This window comes from Leuresthes tenuis, unplaced genomic scaffold (assembly GCF_036924035.1).
Source record: "Leuresthes tenuis unplaced genomic scaffold, fLeuTen1.0.hap1 SCAF_4, whole genome shotgun sequence".
Classification (NCBI taxonomy): Eukaryota; Metazoa; Chordata; class Actinopteri; order Atheriniformes; family Atherinopsidae; genus Leuresthes; species Leuresthes tenuis.
In genome coordinates, this window is record NW_027325358.1 from 20,348,485 (window position 1) to 20,369,344 (window position 20,860).

Below are 20,860 nucleotides of genomic sequence, written 5' to 3' on the forward strand. Positions count from 1 at the left end.
AGAAGTCATATCCCATGCAATTTTAAAGACTTGAGAGGTTTGATTCCAAAAACTTTAAACTGTACAAACACAGATAAGTTTTATAGAGGACTGAGCACTTCTAGTTGGACTTCAGTTGTTAAGAGTCCTTCTTGCTACCATGTCTTTTTGTAGTCAGTTTATGTATCCTCTTTCATGTTTCTTTTGCATCTCGTTTTGGTTATTTTGTGTCTTATTTTGATTGTTCTACATTTCCTTTTAATTGTAGTATGCATTTAGTTTTGATCTTTTTGTATCTCGTAGTCAGACTGCATTTCCCTGCTGTCATCAGTTTTGTAATTTTGTATGTCTTTGTTGCCACTTGGTCTTTCTCTAGTATGAGTTGTTTTGTGTATCTTTCTGTGACACACGCACATACACACACTCACACACACATTTATATAAATATATATGTAAGATAAGGGCACCCTTAATTATTTGAGCCATGCCCACTCCCACTTTTTGGGATAACCCCATTCAGTGATCTGTCCATGGACTATGCTAAATTAAAAAAAATCTGTGACATAGGGCATGCTTCAAAACCCACTTGTTTACTTTATGTTAACTGATTTATGCAGCAAACAGGCAGCTGACAAGATCAGATTGTCTTAACTGCTTGTAGTGCTGTTTGTTCAGTTCATTTGTCTCTGCCCATTCTATGTGTTGTGGGTAGGGTGTAATCGACCCATCTCCAAACCCCCATTAGACACAGGTACAATATCCTCCTGCTCATCAGCAGACAGAGGGTCTGTTTTTAATAAATTTGCTTTCTCCCTCCGTCTCTCCTCCCTCCTCTCTGTCTCTCCTCCCTGCTCCGGTCTGGTCCTCCTCTGCAGGCCTGCTGCAGAGAGGGGCTGCGTGACGTCACTGAAGGCTGGAGCGGGTCCTTGATTGGAGTGGGAAAAAAAATGGGGAGAAGATTGCGAGGTGAGTGAGACGCACATTTCTTTCTATTTTTTAACTCCCTCCTCCGATCCCATTCGTGCCTGTGTGTGCATGTGTGTTTGCCGTGCATGTCTTCAACTGTCGCTTCATTGACGCCGCTGCTGCTCCTGTGCAACGAATTTACATGCGACGTCGGGAGTCCAGTCCTGCAATGAACCGAAACCGCTGTGAATACTGGAGAATATCGGGTAAATTCCCGGTTGTCGCCCTTTCTCACTCTCGGGAGGGCCCGGCTGCTGCCTTCAGCATCGGTGTGAATTAACCTGACTCCCGGCCTGTGTGTGCGTTTGTCATTACGGTGGCGTTCATTGCTGTAGTGTCAGCTTGGTAAAGCCGCTCGTCCACACCCACATGATCCGCCGCTTGTGATTGATCCATGTGCTGTGCTGATCTGAGGATCGATGGGTATTTTTTTAGCGCTAATTGTGCCCGTGTTTACTGTCACACCGCCAGCGGTGGTCAGTCGACAGCTTTCACATCCATAGGGGACTCTGGTCAGTGTGTTTGGCCTGTTTCTGTTGGAACTGGACTTGCTACTGTATATACAATCATTAAGATGTGTACAGTGTGCATGCAGTACACGCGGCTTTAACGTGGTCATTTTAGCTAAAATACTCCATGATTTTTAAATCGTCTCAACAGTTTTAAACAGTTGCTATTTGTTGTTCCTCAGAGCACTCTAAGAGTAAAGAAGCAAAACATGACACTGTAATATTTTTAGATAATTATAGTATTCCCGGGGGAAACCCAAACACACTGTCCCAGTGAGCCTCCTCTTTAGAGAGAGAGTACTGTGCTGAAACTGCTGAAGTTTGGCGAAACCGTCAGATGATTCCAATACATCTCAGAGTCAGCGGGCCTTGGCCTGTGTGTTGACCCACATCAGATTTTCCTAAAGCTGGAGCAGTCCTGCTCAGAAAAGGAGGGAATGTTGCATGACTTGTGCAGAGTGAAATCAGATTTACAGCTAAAGGACATCTGAGCTGTTATTTCTTTGACTGCTCTGTCATTCAGGAAATAGTTGTGTTGTGTGTCTGAGCTGCAGCAGTATGCAGCGTGCATGCATACTGCTGCAGAAATCCACATCAGGTAGCTTCATTCACTGGTCTAAGAAAGATGTTGTGATGGCATATCTGCAGTTTTAGGCACTCTAGATAGAAAGTTTCCCAGGGATCAGATGTGAGGCAGGACTTCATGTGATACATCATGTTTTTACAGTATATCTGTCTCACTGTCTCGACCAGCTGACTGAAAGTGGCCTCTTTGGATTGGGTTTCACTGATTAAACTGACGGAGATGCAGAGTAGTTTATGTCATTCACATTCGTAATGTTTCATTTGTTAATATCTGTTTTTAGGATTATGTTTCGGGCACAGAAAGGCAAAGCAAGTCAGAACGCTTTCTAACTTATATTGTTGAGTGTTTACAAAAGCAAAAATATCAAATGTAGCCATTTGTGTTCTTACAGCAAGTTGTGGACAAGTTTGTGCAGCTTTGCACATAGTTTGTATATTATTTCCTTGCAGTCTGTATGAACTTGCTTCATCTTAATGGCTTATTCTCAGCATTCGCTTGAGGTTTAACAACATTGTCTTTGTACACTGTTTGCTCAGGCATCTCTTTACGGTTTGTTTTGTCTTTTGCGGCATCTAAATGATGTTCATCCAACCGTCACTTGGAGGACAGGGATCAGGCTCGTCGATCAGTCCGGGCGCTTGATATTGAAGCGAAGTGGAAGCTGGTTCGCATAATATATTTTCTTGTCTTTCCATGTCTGTAAATGTCTTCAGATTTCATTGAATGCTCACTCACGTTACATTTTCAGTCCTTTTTAGACGGTGCCATATGTCAGTCCTGTTTGAAGAGGAAGCATTTATTCTTCACCAGTTTTCTCCTCTATCAGTCACTTTGAATGTTATGCCAACACAAGCTCAGGATTAATGAGTATAAGAGGACCTCCGAGACAGTCAGAATGCAGCCACAATTCATAGAGGTCATTATAGCATCATTTCTCACGGATGTTCTCTGTAAAGGTCTCATCCCCAATCTTGTTTAGGCCATAGCACACAGGACTTGTGCAATGGTAAGCTGAGAAGCAGCAAAGTGAGTAAGAAACAAAGCAAAGTGTGCATACATAGCAGTAGGCATATGCAGCAGTGGCTGAGATGATGTTACATACTCTACAGCCCCTATCAGTGCATGTCCTAAATGGACTTTGATATATCAGTGGCTCTTAATACCTGTTGAGGAAATTGCAAGATCATTTCCCTTTTCTGCATTAAGATGTCACTAATAATTCCCTTTTATTTGATATGGACATAAACAATATACACTTCTGTTGTAAGAGTCTGGGCTTTTGCACATATTTACATGAAAATGAAAGTCCACCCCTTTAAGTTCAAAGATTTGAAACCTCAGGACACGATAAAAGAATAATCTGGACCGTACCAGGCCTTAAAAGTACAAAAATACAACCTCAGATGAACAACAGCACATGAGATATTAATCAGTTACAAAAACTTACAGCTGACATAGGAATAGGAAGAGCATAAGTAGCATCCAGGTGCTGTTAATCAGTTGCATTTGATTAAATTATCAACAGTAGGTGTGAGCATCTCTAAGAAAGCTGGCAGTTTGTTGGTCTGGAGCATTCAGACATATGATACAATGCCAAGCAGGAAAGATATTGCCCCTCATTTCTGAGAAGCAATCGTTACTGTCCATCAATCTGGGAAGGTTTATAAGGCCATTTCGAGTCTATCATTCTGCAGTCAAAGTGAAGTGGAAAACATTAAAGAAATTTCCGAGTTTTCTCAGGCGTAGACACCCCAGCAAGTTCACCCCCAGTTCAGACTGTATATTACTAAAAAAAAAAAAAACTTGCAAAAACTCAAAAAAACTCCATCTCAGGCTGTACAGGCTTCAGTGAGCATGTTAAATGTTACATTTGAAAAAGGCAGAGCTTGTTTAGAAGCATTCCAGGAGAAAGCCTCATCTCTCTAAAAAGAACATGGCAGCACATTTTAGGTTTGCTAAGTTACAGCTGAACAAACCACAAGACATCTGGAACAATGTAGTTTGCACAGATGAGAGCAAAGTTGAGATGTCTGGCCATGACACAGCATGATGCCTCGAGATATATAGCCTATCAGCACAAACACCTCGGACTAACTGCTATGTACTGTTGTGGAGGGGTGTTGATTTGGGCTTGTTTTGTAGCCACACTTCCTTGACACCTTGCATTCATTGAAGCAATCATGACCTTCTCTATATCAAATGTTCCCAAGTCAAATGTGAAGCCATGACAGCCAAAGCTTGGCTCAAACAGGGTCATGCTACAATGATTCCATGCATGGCAGTAAATCTACAACAAAATGGCAGAAAAAGAAAAGAATCACGGTGTTGCAGTGACCCAGTCAAAGTCCAGACCTCAACTTGGTTGAAAGGATGTGGTAGAAACCTAGGAAAACTATGCAACAACAATTGAATAAAGAAGTTCTCTTGTGTTTGAATTTTTTTTCATTTGAAAAGGGGAAATATTCATGAATAAATACATAAATATGTTAAATGTAAATGCATAATTTTTTTAATATTCATATTGTCCTTTTACTTAGTTTTTCACATATCACCTCTGCATTTTGGTGATTTTAAACATAGAACCTTCGAACTGAAAGAGGATGTACTTTTATTTGATTTTTTCATACAACTGGTTATGATCACATTGGAGACCAGTGCTTTTGGTTTCTATAACAACATCATCTTGGCATGTGTCACTGATCCGTGTATGCTTTCATTCTTTCAGTAGACAGTAGCCTGAGTTAATGATAGACAGTGGTAAGAGGAAAAATCAGCCTTTCCATCGGCTCACATCTGTGAACGTCTCATTCCATCTCATTTACTGTCTAAACCTTGTCCTGTCCTGAGCCAAGCTATGTTGCCAAAACAAGCAAAATGTGCTGATAGTTTAATTCTTATTTATCCAGTTTTCCTTCTATTATGTCCCACACACCGAAAACATCATGAAAACCTCATGTATCGTATTATTCCATAATAGAAAGAGTGTGAGACTGTAATCAGTAATTATTTTAATGACCAATACATTGGACAGTGGTTTTCTTGGATAATTACCTTTGCCAAGGAGGTAATGTGGTTGGTACTGTATCTTTTTATTTTAATTTCTTTTCTTTTTGTTAAGATTGCTCAGACTAGTGGAGTGATGAAGCTTTTCCCAGTGGTAGGACCTCATCCAACTGAAGCGATTTTGATGTCGATCTTGCTCCAGATGTGGATCTACGCAGTGTTGGATCACTCTTGTTGATTAGTTGTTGGAATTTGGAAAAATACTTCAACATTTACTGAACAAGTCCCTAAAGTTATAAAGTTGTGACCACAGAACGAATGAATGAAATCTTCCCATTACAGAAAATTTTCAACAGAAAATTGAATTGAGAACAGTGTGGTTTTAGCTTTCTTGGTGTGTTGGGTCTAAGCGTGTTTACCGAATGTTAATTGTGCTTCGATCGCAGCTTCTTACAAATACAGCTTCTTTTGTCTTTGTATTCGTTACAACCCTGTTTTCAAAAGTGCGTTGAAGCAGCCTTTAAAATCTAAGTAACATGAAAATGCAGCTAAACATTATATTCTCTTGGTTTTTTTTTTAAACAGTATATTCATTTTTGACTTTGATGCCACCAACACCCTCCAAAAAGGTTAGAACAGGGCCATATCGTAGAATACAGTTAGGTTATCAACATATCAGGGACTTTATTGGGCATGAGAAGACTCTTTCAAATGTGAAAGTTGGGAGGATTTTGACATTCAACAGGATCACAACAGGGCTCCGGATCACATTTGAAAACCACTGTCAGGATACACTTTGCTGCATGCCCCGAGGCAATTTAAGAATATACCATCCAAAATAAAAGAACTTATAAAAATAACATTTGGAGACACAGCAGCCTTTTCTGTGGCTGAGCTAATTCGAAAGGGACTGAGTCACCTTTCGCCCAGTGAAAACAAGAAATATGACAAATAGGCAACAAACAGTTGAGCAGCTGAAATCCTTTATCAAACAAACATTTAAGAATCGAAGGACAGTTTACTAACTATATCTAATTCCCAAAATGCATAGTATGCTCTTTAAAAATAAAAAACTGACACAATTTTAAAATGTGCTTCTTTTTTTTTTAAATGGAAGGAAAGTAAGATTTGGCAGCAAATTATTGCTTATTTTACCAGTATTGAATTTGTGCTGGTTGGTCGTACTTTTTAAAATTTTTTTTTAATGGAATTGCATTCTGTCTTGTGTTTGTATGTTACTGAGAAGATGATTTTCAGTTAGTTTACTCTCTCTCTGAAAATGGCACCAGCCAAACATTTTAACACCAGATGCTCAGTCTGCCTGTATTTAAACCACAAACCCACGGTTGTTTTGGGGCTTTTTTTTTTATTTTATTTTATTGTAAACAATGAGATGTAACTCACAAACAAGGACTGAGAGGTGGTGCAGATTCAGGTGATAATAATTATCTGTCCATTTCAACCACAGGGACAAACAGAAACATTAAGGAACTGCAGCACAATAAACTGCCTAATCTTCAGCAAAGAGTAAACGCTCTTATAGTAAATTTAGTCTTCATCTTAAACATCTCCAGGCTCTACGCAGAACTGTTTGCCAACTTAGAACATTTAAAATGACCTCAATCCACAGGTTAATGCCTGTTCTTAGATGCTAAAATGGTCAGTATAGTGTTATTTTGCTGTGTATAGTTTGTTGTACTCTACACAAATATTGATTATGTTGTAAGCATTTTTTTTTCTTCAAATATCCAAAAAGTGTCAAAGAAAGAGGATTTGTGAGTAATACGGTCACATGAGATGAAAGTGTGTGGTATTCTTTTCAACATAAGTGGTCTGGTCTGTCCCTTGCTAGCAAGCGAAGGGCTCAAGACAGTGCGGTTGTACTGTCAGGGGATTCCAAGGGTTTACTTAGGACTAACACGTTTTGACTTGGTCATGTAGCCCTGAGGACATTAACTGATTTCACTCCTTTATAAAGGAGTTTAAAAACAGTAAGATGGCCTATCCGGGAAGCAGGTCAAAGCTCTGGAGGGCTCTCATCCATGCCAGTTGCTAATTGAATGTGTGCACTCCTTTGCATTCATTTAGCATTGATACAGCTGAACATTGTGTGGGAGAAACTTCAGTTGAACAGTGTGAATTATTTGGTCACACTGTTATCCTTTATTTACTTGGATATCCAGTTTTATTATGATATTGACTGTAATAATTATAATATGGGAGTGGGAGGTGCACATGTTCCACACGAGAGAGGCCGGTGGCGAAGATGGCTCCATTGTTTCAGTGTGGGATGATGCTTTTGCCACACTTCTCATAAGGGTTTTGCACCTCCAGTGTTACACTGCAATCTGTCAGTTCTGTGTTGCAGCATCTCTGGGTGAAGCTTTGCAGGGGACTGGCATGATGGTTGTGATACACCTCGAGTCATTCTGCTCCTCATCCCTCCAAACAAATCTGCCTCACAGAGCACAGGCACACAGAAATAAATCTCACCTGTGGGATGGAGCTCCAGAAAGAGTGTGCTGAACAGTGGCTGTGTTCGCTTTTACCTGGTGACTTTGATTATGCTATTTTCATTTCAGCCCAGGATGATCATTTGCAGCTCATCCTTTAGGATTTACACTTTAACATTCACAGTACGAATGTAGTTCAAGCGTCAGCTGAATTTCATGCACAGTGTGCAGAATTAATGAACAAGGTTGCAGTGGCTTTAGAGCAGGCTGCAGTATCTTCAAACTCATAATGTCTGTTAATTAGCACAGTACTGCATAGTTAAAAGTGTTGCGCTGTAAACCTGCTTGATTACGACTTCGTGTTATCAGCCGATGGCTACACAGCTGTGAATACAAAGGTGAATGTGGCAGATGATGCCACTCAGCTTCTTTGTCTTAGCGGTCATCATTGATAGTGATGGGCTAGTTCAAATATTGCTTAACTAAAATTGAATATTGTCAGCAATTATTCCCTTTTTATTACATTAACTAGTGGTTTGTGTAACTCAAACTTTAAGTGTTTTCAGTATATACTGAATTTTGTTACACTGCCAAAAACAGGGCAAAACATTAGTTAATAAATTGATTAACTGACTTTGTCCTTTTTAAACTGCTGTGTCTCAATGCATATGATCGAAAAATAAAAATAAAACATGTTTATATCTAATAGATATTCTGACACCTAGCTTGGCAAGTGATTACAGTTTTCAGGAACACAGAACATATAGATTATATGGGCTTCCCACTTTTTAACTGAACATGATGAAAACCAGGTCCCAGTGTAAGATGGTGAAAAGTGGCCCTGCCCTTCACAATGCATGATAATGTTCCATTTCCTATTGTTTCCTCTGAGTGGATTTTTCCTCAGCAGCTGTATGCATATTCATAAGCGTCATTACAATTCACAAATACAGGTCATTTAAACACCCTTTGTCCATTATTAAGGATCAGTTGTTCTAGGTATATTGTGGATATAAGATATACTAATTGACGTGGTAGCTTCAAAGAAAACTGGAAAAAAAGGCCCATCTGTGCAGCTCCAATGTCCCTCTATTGTTTATTAAGAGCAAATTTGTCTTTGACAAGACTGCACCAGTAGAACAAGGCTTAAAAGGAACCCCCATTATTAAGATTCATAGTCCGTCATGTGCTGTAATTAGCTTCTATGACTAAAATGCAATGTTAGAAACACATGAAATATTTTGATCTAAAAAAAATGATTTTTTCAAACAAATAAATTAAAGTAAAGGCTCATGGAGCAATGAATGACTGCATCATCAGCCACAACATGTGACCAGCCACTCAGATATATCGCATTCTATGCGTCACTTCCAATTTCATATATGTCAACATTGAAATTCTTCACTGTTTATAAAAGAGATACAAAGACCCCAAGTTATTCCAACATTTTTGTTAATTTGTATGCACCGCTAAGCATTTATACGTCCGAGCAAGCATAACAGGAGCCTTACTTCCCTTAGCAAAGGCATGAGCCTTATTCACAGAGTTTAGCTTCCCCAATCCAATAACTCAGGAGTGAAATTTGATCAAAACACAAACAAGTACTGCTTCAAATTGTAAGCTTAACAACAAGCTACAACCAAGTTTTTGTCATAACAAGCTGAACACAAAGCTGGACAACATATGTCTTTAAGTGCAGGCAGGTATGAGATGAGGTCATAGGGACCACAAAGCCTCAATAAACCATGGAGGAACAATCAGAAATGGTCTGGACAACAGTCTGTTCAAATCCAGCTGATCATGTCTATTTTGAAAAAGCTGGCGGACGCAAAGCAGCTAAAACTAAAGCTGGTGAGAGTGAATAACCCACCATTAGCCAGAAACCTCATTTTCATGTTAGATTATGTGGCAATACATTTTATTGGTGTAAAAAGCTCTGTGCAATAACCCAGAGCACTTGAATTTGAGATTTGTTTGAATGAAAGTGACTGAAGTTCCTTTAAACTGATGCATGGCTGTTTTTTAGTAGTCCATATTTTATCACAAGCATAATGCTGAGTTTTCCACAAGAACAAGTTACAACAATACGTATGTGGTCTGTTATAGTTCCTAGAGAGGTCAAACTTTAAATAATTGGGAAGTTGCAGTTGGCAAAGAAAGTTGCATTTAGTAACTATTCACAATACAAATCCAGCTGTTCAGAGAATTTTGTGTTGTGCCCCTAATGCACACACAGCCAATCATCAGCACTTTGCTGCTACCTGCTTCCAGTGGTCAAGTACTCCACACGACGCCTGTAATAAATCCACACTATTGGCTTACTGAATTGCTCTACTCTTGAAAAGCACAATAAGTTGTAACCATCAGTTTAGGGAGAACTGTTAGCTTTTGGTAAGCCAAACTATTTCAAGGCAGGTATGCTCTCTGTTTGAAGCCCACTGTCTTATATACCTCTTCTACCATGAAATACTTTCGCTATCTCTGCCAGTTCCTTTCCTGTGGCCTCCTCACACTCCCACCTCTGTTCTTTATAATAACTGTACTAGGATTTTATAATCTCTTTCCGTTTGAAGCCGTTCACCTGTGACTCCTAACTTTGCATCCAGAAAAATGGATTTGGATCAGATAGATCAGACTCTACTTACGGACACCTTCTGACTCCAGGTTACTACCCCGATATAAGTAGTAAAAGATGAGGAATCATTTACTGCAGCACTGATACCATCACTGTCATTCATGACCTTGCTGCAGAGAACAAATGCTCCCTTTAGGTCTTTGTATGTCTTGACTGGACAGAATTTAAAGCCTAGTTTGACCATCTCAGAGCTTGTGTGGGTGTAACAGACAATGAAAAGTAGCCTTTCATCCAAAGCCAACAGAATATGGTTCCAAATGAAATAACTAGTTGGGATAATGATTCTGATGGTGTCTCATATAAGTTCAGCAAGTTGAATACAGCAATAACAGTATCTGAATCTTGATCAATCTTTTACTCATTTTTGTGTGAGATGGATCCTTGCCTCAAGCGGAAGAGTTTAAGTATCTCGGGATCTGGTTCATGAATGAAGGCAAGTTGGAGCAGAAGATGGACAGACGGATTGGTAGTGAGGGCGCTGTGCCAGTCCATTGGGGTACAAAGGAAGCTGAGCCAAAAGACAAAACTTTTTGAAAGGACAAAACCCATTTATGCTCCAACCCTCACCTATAGTCATAAGATTTGGGTAGTGACTGAAAGAATGAGATTGCAGATACTAGCAGTTGAAATGAGTTTCCTTTGGAGAGTGTCTGGGTCAGAAGGTGGCACATTCGGCTGGAGCGTCTGCCTCGTCTCCCTGTCAAAAGTAGTCCGCTGAGGTAGTTTGAGCATCTGATTACGATGCCCCCTGGTCGCTTCTCTTTGAAGTTTTTCTGGGCATGCCCAATATTACAGTAACCCCAGGGTAGACCACAAACTTAGTTGAGGGATTTTATATCCTACTAGCCTGGGAACATCTCAGGATTCCCCTAGGAGGAGCTGGAGAGTTTGGCTGGGGAGAGGGACGTCAGGGACATAACCTGACCTCGGATAGGCAGAAGATAATGAATGAATTAATGGATAATTCTTGTTTATTCCCAAGTGCCCTGGGCAAACATCAGACAAGTACAACTAAAAATAGTGGCTATACTGTACAGTGCTGTGAGATGACTTCAGTTGTGAATTGGCACTGTATACATTAACTGAATTGAATTACTCCTTGATGCTGCAAACTTTGAAACTCTGGGTGATATCTTACTATAGCACCAGCTAGCTGCTTTATGGGGATGCTGTTACAGTTTGTTTGCGTCCTAAAATAGTGCTGAAACACGAATGTGTCTATGGCATTGTTACAAATCCAAGCTGGAATAAGATTGAATCAATATTACCCTGCCATTCAACTGCGTTTACCTTATCTTAAAGGGTCAAAAGGACAGCAAGTTTTATTCTAAATAATGATAATAGTAAGATTATTAGATGTCTTGTATTTAAAATAAGCATTGCCTATATTTCCCTGAAGGGCCACCTCCCTATGTAAATTTCTATTCAACAGATTTTCCCATGTCGATTATCTGGCTTTGATCATTTTTAGTTATCAAGACCGTGATTGTCCTTGGTGATGTGCAAGTGGGGATTTGCTTTTCTTTTGATTGGTCATTGCTGTTATTCAGACTCATTGTGAGTAGCACTCAGAATATTATTTCTGATAGAGAAGATGTATTTGATAGTACAAGAAAACATGTAGGAGCTGCTGATGTTTGATTTGAGGTAATATATAAATAAAAATACAGCATAAATTGAAACAGTGGAATAGTTGCATTACAAATTAATAGTATTTTATTATCAGATTTTGTATTCCCTTGTTCACAGTAACACTTCTGACACTCCAACCCCTCCCGATGTTTCAGCTGAACAGCACAGGCAGGATGGTTACCACGTAGCCTAAACTCTTTCCATTTTCTGCCTGTTTAAATATCTTACTGAGTACTTTAATGGAGATGGGAGTGCTTGCCATCTGCAGTGTACTAACTGGGTCTGTGGAATCCGCCTTGTTTATTAAGTGGGCACAATTTGCCAGTAAACTCCCCGATCCAGCCTCACCAGACGTCTGATAACAGCCTTTGTGACTTCTAGGGATTATCATTGTATGAGCACACTGTGAAGAATGGCCTGCATCTGCCATTTGTCATTTCATCCCCAATGCCTGCTGCTTCCTTCATTAGCAGCTGCTGCTGCACACTCTGAAAAAGAGAAAACTCAACCTCTAGCACTGGTTCGCCTCTTCCATCCAGTCGAACTGTAGAAGTCCGAATAGCCTAAGTTGAAATGAAAAACTGTGCTTTACCACATGGGCAGCAATTGAGAGTCAGGCCACGTGGGGTTGGAATAATTTTTTTTTTGCAGAAACACCACAGTAAACAGATCTGGGAATTGGTGCTTGTTTGTTTTTCACTATTCACTACATTGACAGTGAAGAGTGGATTACTGTTTAAGACTGATCTTATGAGAAAAAAACTTCACTTTAGTTACTGAAGTGAAGCAGGGGAATCAGTGCATTTTTATTCCTTTGCAGGCATCAAGGACTTGGTAACTGAAAAATCAAGTAAATGCACTGCTCTGACAGAGCTAACACTGTTCTGCACCTACAATAACCCACAGATACAGCTGATAAACATTAATAATATTCAGATATTTAAGTTAACTGTGCTTTGTGGTTATAAATTGGGCATTTTTTACTTAGAAATGTGAGATATTTGATTGCTTTGTTCATCATAGTCTCAGTTTTGTGAATGGGGCTATTTTATAATGTAGCATTTAAGTCAAGCACAGAGACAAGAGTAGTACTCCGATAACTACCTTTTATTTCCTCCAATGTGGGTTACCAGATCCCTTCGTAAAGGACTTAACATCATCCAGTCTGACCTTGTTGGCTTAAGACTGGAAAATGACATTGGTACTAACAAGCACTCTCAGTAATGGATCCACTTCCATTTCCAGACTCTTCCAGAGTCTTACTCTGTGCATGTCAGACTACAAGTGCAGTACAGTTTGCTTTTTAGCCCTCACCGGAGGTCTCATGTTTCTTGACCATTAAACTCATACATCATTATTAGTGAGTGATGGAGGAGGCCGTGGTCTCTGCCGGACCTGGGGTAGTAAATACTGAGAGGGATGGGCTACTACAATGAAGAACTGAAGAAAAGTGCTGTATGATTGGGATGTGAATTCTAGATATTCCAATATTTTTTGAAGTAGTCATTAAATGTTCATAACAGAATATTTTAATTATTCATTATGTTGACTGTGATACTTTTTTGATTTGTTCAATATTACATATATGTTCTTTAAAAAGACATTTCAGTTCCAGTAACTAGTTAAACAAGTACCATAGTTTACAGGTCAGTTTGTAAGGAAAATGCTCTATGTTATAAGAGCAAAAGGCGTCATTTATCACCCTACCATTTATCTCTGAGGTGTTTTTTTTTTATAGGTGCTTTTATCATCTACCTCTGATCCAAAATGTGATTACATTGACCTTTTCTTAGTGAAAGCTTACAGGATCTTGCATCAACATGATTTCAGTGAGAAACTCTTCAACTCTGTCTTGTAATTTCTTCCTCAGGCAGAGGCACCATGGCGGATGAAGTAAAAAGACCTATTGATTGTTGCCGCTCTGCACGATCATGTGACTGACCTGGCTCCTCCGTTTCACGTGGGATATCTCCTCCACCCGCTTGGTTCCCCTTGTTGCCTTGTTTGCACCATGAGAGGATCTTCCAGGTGCTTGACCTCTGTGCCCTCATACTGGCGCTGCCGTTGTGCTGCGTGAGTGCCCTCTCTCCTCCGGCAGTTGCTGCACGGAATGGCCTCTTTGGACCTGCCATACCGCTGTCCTCGCTGCGGGGAGCACAAGCGCTTCCGAAGCCTGTCGTCCCTACGTGCCCACCTGGAGTATAATCACACATACGAGACCCTCTACGTCCTCTCCAAATCCAACAGTGTATGTGACGCCGCCGCTCTGCTGCCGCTAGTGGCTGAGGGAGCTCTCCTCACACCTGCCAACAACAACGACCCTTTTGAGCCACTTCGGCCTTCTGCTTTAAAGGAGCGGCACTTTGCTTGCCGTGAGCTTCCTTTTGCGGACGACCTGAGTTTGACCCCAGCTACCCCCAGCTCTGCAGCCGGGTACATTCCTAATGTGGAATTCCCCTTGGGGGAGATTTTTATGAAGAAAGCGATGACATCCACGGATCCAGGTCCCCATGGAAACCCAAGCACGGCTGTAGCGGTGGCAGCTAATGTGGCAGCTAGTGCAGTGGAAGCAGCCTATGAGGAAGGCCTGGCCAGGCTGAAGGCACGGGCATTCGAACGGCTGGAGCTGGATGAGAGGCTGGAGAAGCTGTCGGAGGAGGTGAGTAGGATCACTACGGTTATTACAATCAACTTTATACTTGCACACAGTGCAGATTTGATTTCTACAGAAAGTAATTGCACAGTCCAAGAGCAATCAAGGGAAATACTTATCCCCCTTTGTCTTTGTGTTTCACATGAAACTATCAACAGTACTCTTCTTGACACTCTTAGTCTGCTTTAAGAACCTCAGCAGCAGAGAGAAAAGTAACGAGCTCATTAGAGCTACATTAAATGTGATCAGTTGCACTGTGTTCAGTCCTTCAAGTTGAGAATTGAGAAAACCTGCAATTTTAGAATATCTAAGAAGTTACCTTTTAGGAGCTTAGCATCTCTGCAACTATAGGACCTTCTTTCCTGATCAAATTTGATATAGAGTTAATGAAAACAAAGAAATAAAGCTTCACGTGTTTGTTTTTTTTTGCTGCCAGCAAAGCATGACCTTTTCAGTTCTTCTGGGATGGAAGATGCATGGCTACATTCTTGATTTGTTATGTCTTCTCTTTGTCTGAACTGTATATTCTCTTATGTAATGAAGGCGTTGCCTTACTGCGCTATAATCAGGCACTTTGTTTTTGTTGCAAATTATGCTGAATAGTTTCTGAATGTTGGACATTACAGTTATTGAAGGGAAAACCATTTGTCAGTTTTTGGTTTGAAATTGTTCTCTTTTTCCCATCCTGCACCCTGTTACTGTTGCTACAACAAAGGTTGAATCATAGCATAAGACTATCAAGTGCTGTGATTTTCTCATTGCTGCCTAATAGGATGTTAGGTACAGTTACCAAATCTGGATATGTAAAGACATTTGCTAATGCATTAATTACCTTTTCCCAGTTACCATTGTAGTTTGTACATTTGTTAGTTTTTCATATGGTATCATATGGTTGCACATCAGACAGCTCAAGTTCTTTTTACCTTCAAGGTGGAGCAGAAAATAGCGGCTCGTGTAGGCCGGCTTCAGGCGGAGCTGGAGAGGAAGAGCTCTGAGCTGGAGCGGGCCAAGCAGGAGAGCGAGCGGCTGAGCCAGGAGAAGCAGGACCTGGAGAACAAGGCCTCAGAGCTTTCTCGGCAGGTGGACGTCTCTGTGGAAATGTTAGCCAACCTCAAGCAGGACCTGGTGAACAAAGAGGCAGAGCTGAACCACAAACAGCAGTAAGTGAAAGGCACTTGTTTCTAATTTCTCCACTATTGAGGTGAAACAAGCCACAGGTTATATTCTGACAGATATGGTGTTGACAAGCCAACCTGGAAATCCAGTGTTTAGATTCTTTCCAAACAGCTGCACACAGTATAAGAGCTTAAGTCTTCCTTAGGTATGTTCATAGTGTTGATATAAGTGATATAAATTGTTGTCTTAAGAATGAAAAAGGAAGGGAAGTGGGTGCAAATGTCAAATTGTCAGTTTAGAAAGTTGCAAAAATTGTCTGAGAGTGTCCCTCCCAGTTCAGATGTTGGTAAATGTTGTTGGCAGTGGTTTCTGAAGCTGTTTGAACTCCTGGCCACATAATAGCATGTTAACTGTGCGCCTTTTATAAAGCACATCATCACGCCTCATCTCCTTCACCTCAGCGTCTCAGTTGGTGTAATTTTCAGCCAGCTGTGGTCGACATCTGTCCCACTGCCGTTGCTATATACCAATGACCTCCGGGTTGGTCAGCTGCTTGTGCAGCAGCTGGGTTGGTAGTAGCTAGCTCCTCTCGCTGTATCCCACCAGTCCTTCCATAAAGCTGTCATAAGGCTTCATGAACTAATATGGCTGCTGTTAACAGACTTGGATGTAAATCACAGTGTTATGAAGCAAGTTGAACATGATTTGGAGCTCTCCTGCAGCATGGCACCAAGAGCGAGTACTGGCAGATCAGGCTTTCAGAGCTTTTATTGAAATTAATCCCAGGACAATTTATTGTGTGTTCCAAACTCTGATGTTATTTTTAGTTTGGGAAGCTAGAACGATGTTAAAAAAAAGAAACCGAGGGTGCTTTTTACAGGGTACATGGGTACTGGTTTACCCATATCCTTTCTTACCATTTAGATTTTAAAAGATCCATGAAGTTAAACATCACAGGGTAATCCAGTTTCTTATTCTTTACTAATGACAAATCTTTCTATTTAGACAGCATTTGCCACACTAATAAATTGATTATTTCATAATTAGATGGTCAGCTGAAGAAATCTTAACATATTCTCAAAAATGTCAATAAAGATGTCAAGATGTTGCAGGCTTGAATATCTGTAATGGGACAGAGAAAGAAAAGCACTTTCAAAGGCCTAAAATCTCACAACGAACATCACTGCACACATCGCTGCTCTGTACGTATGCATCTGGGTAGATGCATTCACTATTTACCGACTCTCAGTAATTACATCAGTAAATGGCATGTGGACAGCAAGCAGATAATTTAAATAATACATAATGATTTAATGCTTCTCGAGCATTAGTAACAAGGTGTTATTATCTTGCTCAAGCAGCAAATATTGCAATTATCTGCAGACTATTTTCTATCAAATAATTGTTTGATCTAAAAAAAACAATAAAAATGCTGTAGTGAAAGTGAAAACTATCACAGTTTCATAGATTTGAAGGTAATTTACTTGATTTGTCAAGATAGAATAGTGGCATAGAAACATCTCTTTTGGTTACTTTAGCTTTAAATTTCAAAACTATTTTCATTTTAGTCTTTATTTATTTGTATCGCAAATGTAGCAATGCTCCTATGAATAGATATAGGTCATCTGGGCCTTGTAGGACACAGCCTACATACTGACTGAGCATTTAAAATGCTCTACATTCTCCAGTGTGTAGTCTCATAACACATGCAACAAATTCTTTCAAAGTCAGTTGACATCGATCAGAGTGCTCTCAGTTTGGAGAAGCAGGGAGGAATTCTTTCAGGGCAGTAAAGCGAAGAGCTACTCGGACAGGACAGGAGAAGATCACAGTCTAACACAGCTCAAACCTCAAAAGTTCCGCAGCGGTTTGAGTCGTGTCACTATTTTTCTGACAGTTATTTATTTCGTCACTGCATTTTCTGAAGCGCAGAACATCCGTGTTTCACCAGTCTGTGGTTCTGGTTGCCCACATCCAGTCTGTGTAAGTGTGTGATGCCAAATCGGTGCAGTATACATATCTACAATATAGCTTAAACAGCTATTAGGTTTTTGAGGTTTTAGTTGTTTTAGTGGCCTCTCGCAGCATCAGACCGCTCCTCACAGCACACACACACACAAAGTTGAATAGTGCAGTAAACCGGGCCACAAAGAAACAGCATTATGCCAAAAATACGACAACCATTCACCCAAACGACTTCAATCTTGACACTACTCTTCCTCGGGTCCAAGGCAGTACACCTGCCAAATGTTAGGCACTCCCATCAACACGGTTGGATTTATTAGAGCAGGCAATCGGGAACAAAGCTAATCTAACACTTACAACACATTATTAGCCATTTACAAACATAATTGATGATCGAGGGTGTTTGAGTAGAGTCGACAACCAGATGAGTAGTGGATAGAAGGAGGAACTTACATCTTAACCATCTTAAGGGAAGTGTTCAAAAGGGGCCTTATAAGAATGTTTTGGCTCTTCTGAGGTATATATTACTATAAGGTGTGTTATAGTTCAATATGTATACAGGATGCATCCTAGACTGTTTCTAAACAGTAAACTTTCAGGTGCTGTCATGACTTTTGCTGTTTGAAGAGATGTGTCCAACCAAAGACTAGCTGCAGCATCCTTCCTGCTTCCTTTCCACCCTCTTCAAATCATCTCAACTAGCCTCAAGGACACTCATATCAACTTCCTTCATCTAATGATGAACATGAACAGCCATCTGCTCATAAATCCTGTTCTAAATTAGCACCAATATCGACTGAACCATCCATACACGCACACACCCTGTTTATTAGTTGCCTAGAATCACTCCTTTTTTTAAAGGCCCCTTCATCTTACCCCAGAAAACCTGAATGCAGTGTTAAAATACACAAATTTGTAATTCATAGAGCACAGTTCTTTTGAAATTAACATTACTAAAGCTCCACTACACATTACAAATAGCCTAGATATGTATGTATACAGTCCAATCAGCTTTGTTTGTACATATGAGTAAAGGCTGTATGTAATGTTCTGCTTATCTAAAATATTCATAAAATGACAAGTCAGTAGAGTGCACTCTGTGCAAGCATTTTTTATTTTTTGAAAAATCAACACTGCACAGCTGCGTAACATCATCTCCTCTGAGGTATGGGCATATACAGTATTTCACCATTTCAGAATGTATTGAATATACAGTCTACCTTAGAAAGTATTCATCCTTTTGGCACATGAAGAACAGCTTCTTACTGCCCAAATAGTCCACATTCATACTGCTGATTTCTTTTCATGATCCTCCAAAGATGTTGCCATGCTACTCTCTCTCAGACACTGCTGTTAATGAGATGACTCTCTCCTCCCTGACACATTCACTTTGCAGTGAAGATTGATGCTCTGTGAAAAACAGACATTTTCTGATGAACACATGGTGACTGCAAATATGTCTGTATCCTGTCTTGCTTTTAGATCCTGCAGATTTCTTATGCTGCGCAGGGCACTCTCACTTCACCACAGATGGGTGTAGGAATAGATTGAGCCTCAGGGTCTAGGCCGATTGCAGCATCTGTGAGTGTGTGTTCTGAATATGATATAAAAGCCCGACAGTTCGCTACTCTTCTTGCTTTTCTATCCAGAGGCTGGACACAATATAAGGAACAGCTTGATACTACTTGATTAACCGTTGTTTTAGTGCGCCAGGTTCTAAATTTTGTTTTGATAATACCACATTTACCCTCTGTACATGTCAAACAACAAGCTGAAGCTCGATCATACAGTATTGTGTCTCCCTGCAGAAGCACTCGTGAAGCAAGCATCAACTTCTTGGCTGTGTGTCAAAGAGATCACAAACTGAAATGTTAAAGTCAGAAAAGAGTCAGAAAACATGTAAGATGTGTTTCAATATACTGTAGTTGCTAAAATTAAATCAAAAGGCCGAGAGCTTTGTTTTATTGACTTGCGGACTTTTAGAAATGGCCTGAAATCAGACTGTGATCACAAAATCTTCATGATACTGAGAATATCTAAGGCAAGCAAAATGCAACCACAAGCCTATTTCCACAAGTTTATTTCTGAAATGTCTTCAAACTAAAAACTGTAAGAACAATACACAAAGGGGTCACATCATATAGCAAAATTAACTTTATTGTATGTAACAAAACTTTTGTTAATGGCTCCACAGATTTAAATTATATTCAACATATTCCTATGACAGACACAAACTAAGGCTACTGACTCCATTTTGAGTGAATCTGTAACAGGTTTAAATAAAGGAGATAATAATTTTTCCAGTTTTAGTTCCAGCTGCCATTAGACCACTTAACTTAGCAGCTATTATTTATTTGGTTTTGACAGGTAAAAAGTGATGTTTATTACTAGTATAGTAATAGTACAGGCATAGTCCTTGTTCTCCATAATTACTTAAAGAGGTTTTAAGTCCATGATCAATTCTCAAGTCAGTGTCTTTATTATCTTTATTCATGGCATTGCTAGCGACAAAAGGCAGCTCGTAGGAATTCTTCCTGGTTGCATAGCAACCCACAGTTAGGTTACTGTCTTTTTTAGCAACTGACACACTTGATGTGAAACATGATGCATAAGTCCTTGTTGGAGTCTCTCAGAGCCTTAACAGTATCTTTGTCAACTGAAAAAGTTTGAGGTCAGTGTAAGAGATTGTTAGGCCAACTTATTTGAAACCAGTAAGTTTCTTTGTGTCTGCTTAGTCATCAACCCTGCTGAACATTCACCGCCTGTGATGCTCTTTTTCCACCTCAGGCATACTCTGTACTTTAGAGTCTGAATGAGCTCCCTGTTTGACTGCCAGCCTCTCCTCTGAGACACACAAGGAGTGTATGTGTGCTTGTGTGTGTGTGTGAGAGAGAGAGAGAGAGAGAGAGAGAAGAGAGAAAGGAGGTGTTTAGGGGAGGAGAATTTTAAGGGTACAGTCTGATACTGCCAGGGTGACCAGAGATACTGTAAGAAGAGAAGGGTGGGACAAAGACAAAGGAAAGGCCAGACTGTCTCTCGATTTGACATGTCAACAAATTTGAAGTTTCCTACAGCCTTTACAGGGATATTCCGTTTCCTTAAACATCTGTTTAATTTCATTCTAATTCTATTTTTAGTTTGAAGAATCAAGTAGGAATTCTGGTGTTTCCACAAATCAATGTTTTTCATCAATTTTGTTCCAGTTACATTTATGTTTAATTGAAAAACTGCACTGCAAACGAGCATCTGGCGCACATTTCTTTCGCGTCTAAAAAAACTTCTGACTGCTGCATTTCCGGTGGCCATTTCTTTCATAACGAATCTCCTTTGTGCGTTTGAAATGCTCCACACATCATCGCCACC

At 40.0% G+C, this 20,860-nt stretch overlaps 1 protein-coding gene across 2 annotated transcripts in view; it reads left to right on the plus strand.

Moving 5' to 3' along the window:
* Window positions 1-849: 849 nt before the first annotated feature.
* fbxo41 (F-box protein 41) overlaps window positions 850-20,860 on the plus strand; it is a 47,003-nt gene continuing 26,992 nt past the window's right edge. Inside the window, exons 1-3 of one of the 2 annotated variants that reach the window (XM_072385016.1) lie at window positions 850-945; window positions 13,634-14,422; window positions 15,347-15,576. In XM_072385016.1, the coding sequence (XP_072241117.1) occupies window positions 13,874-14,422; window positions 15,347-15,576 (779 nt within the window). In that variant the 5' untranslated portion in view covers window positions 850-945; window positions 13,634-13,873. Of the gene's footprint in view, window positions 946-1,017; window positions 1,152-13,633; window positions 14,423-15,346; window positions 15,577-20,860 lie in introns of those variants that run through there. The other variant, XM_072385017.1, reaches the window with a different exon arrangement.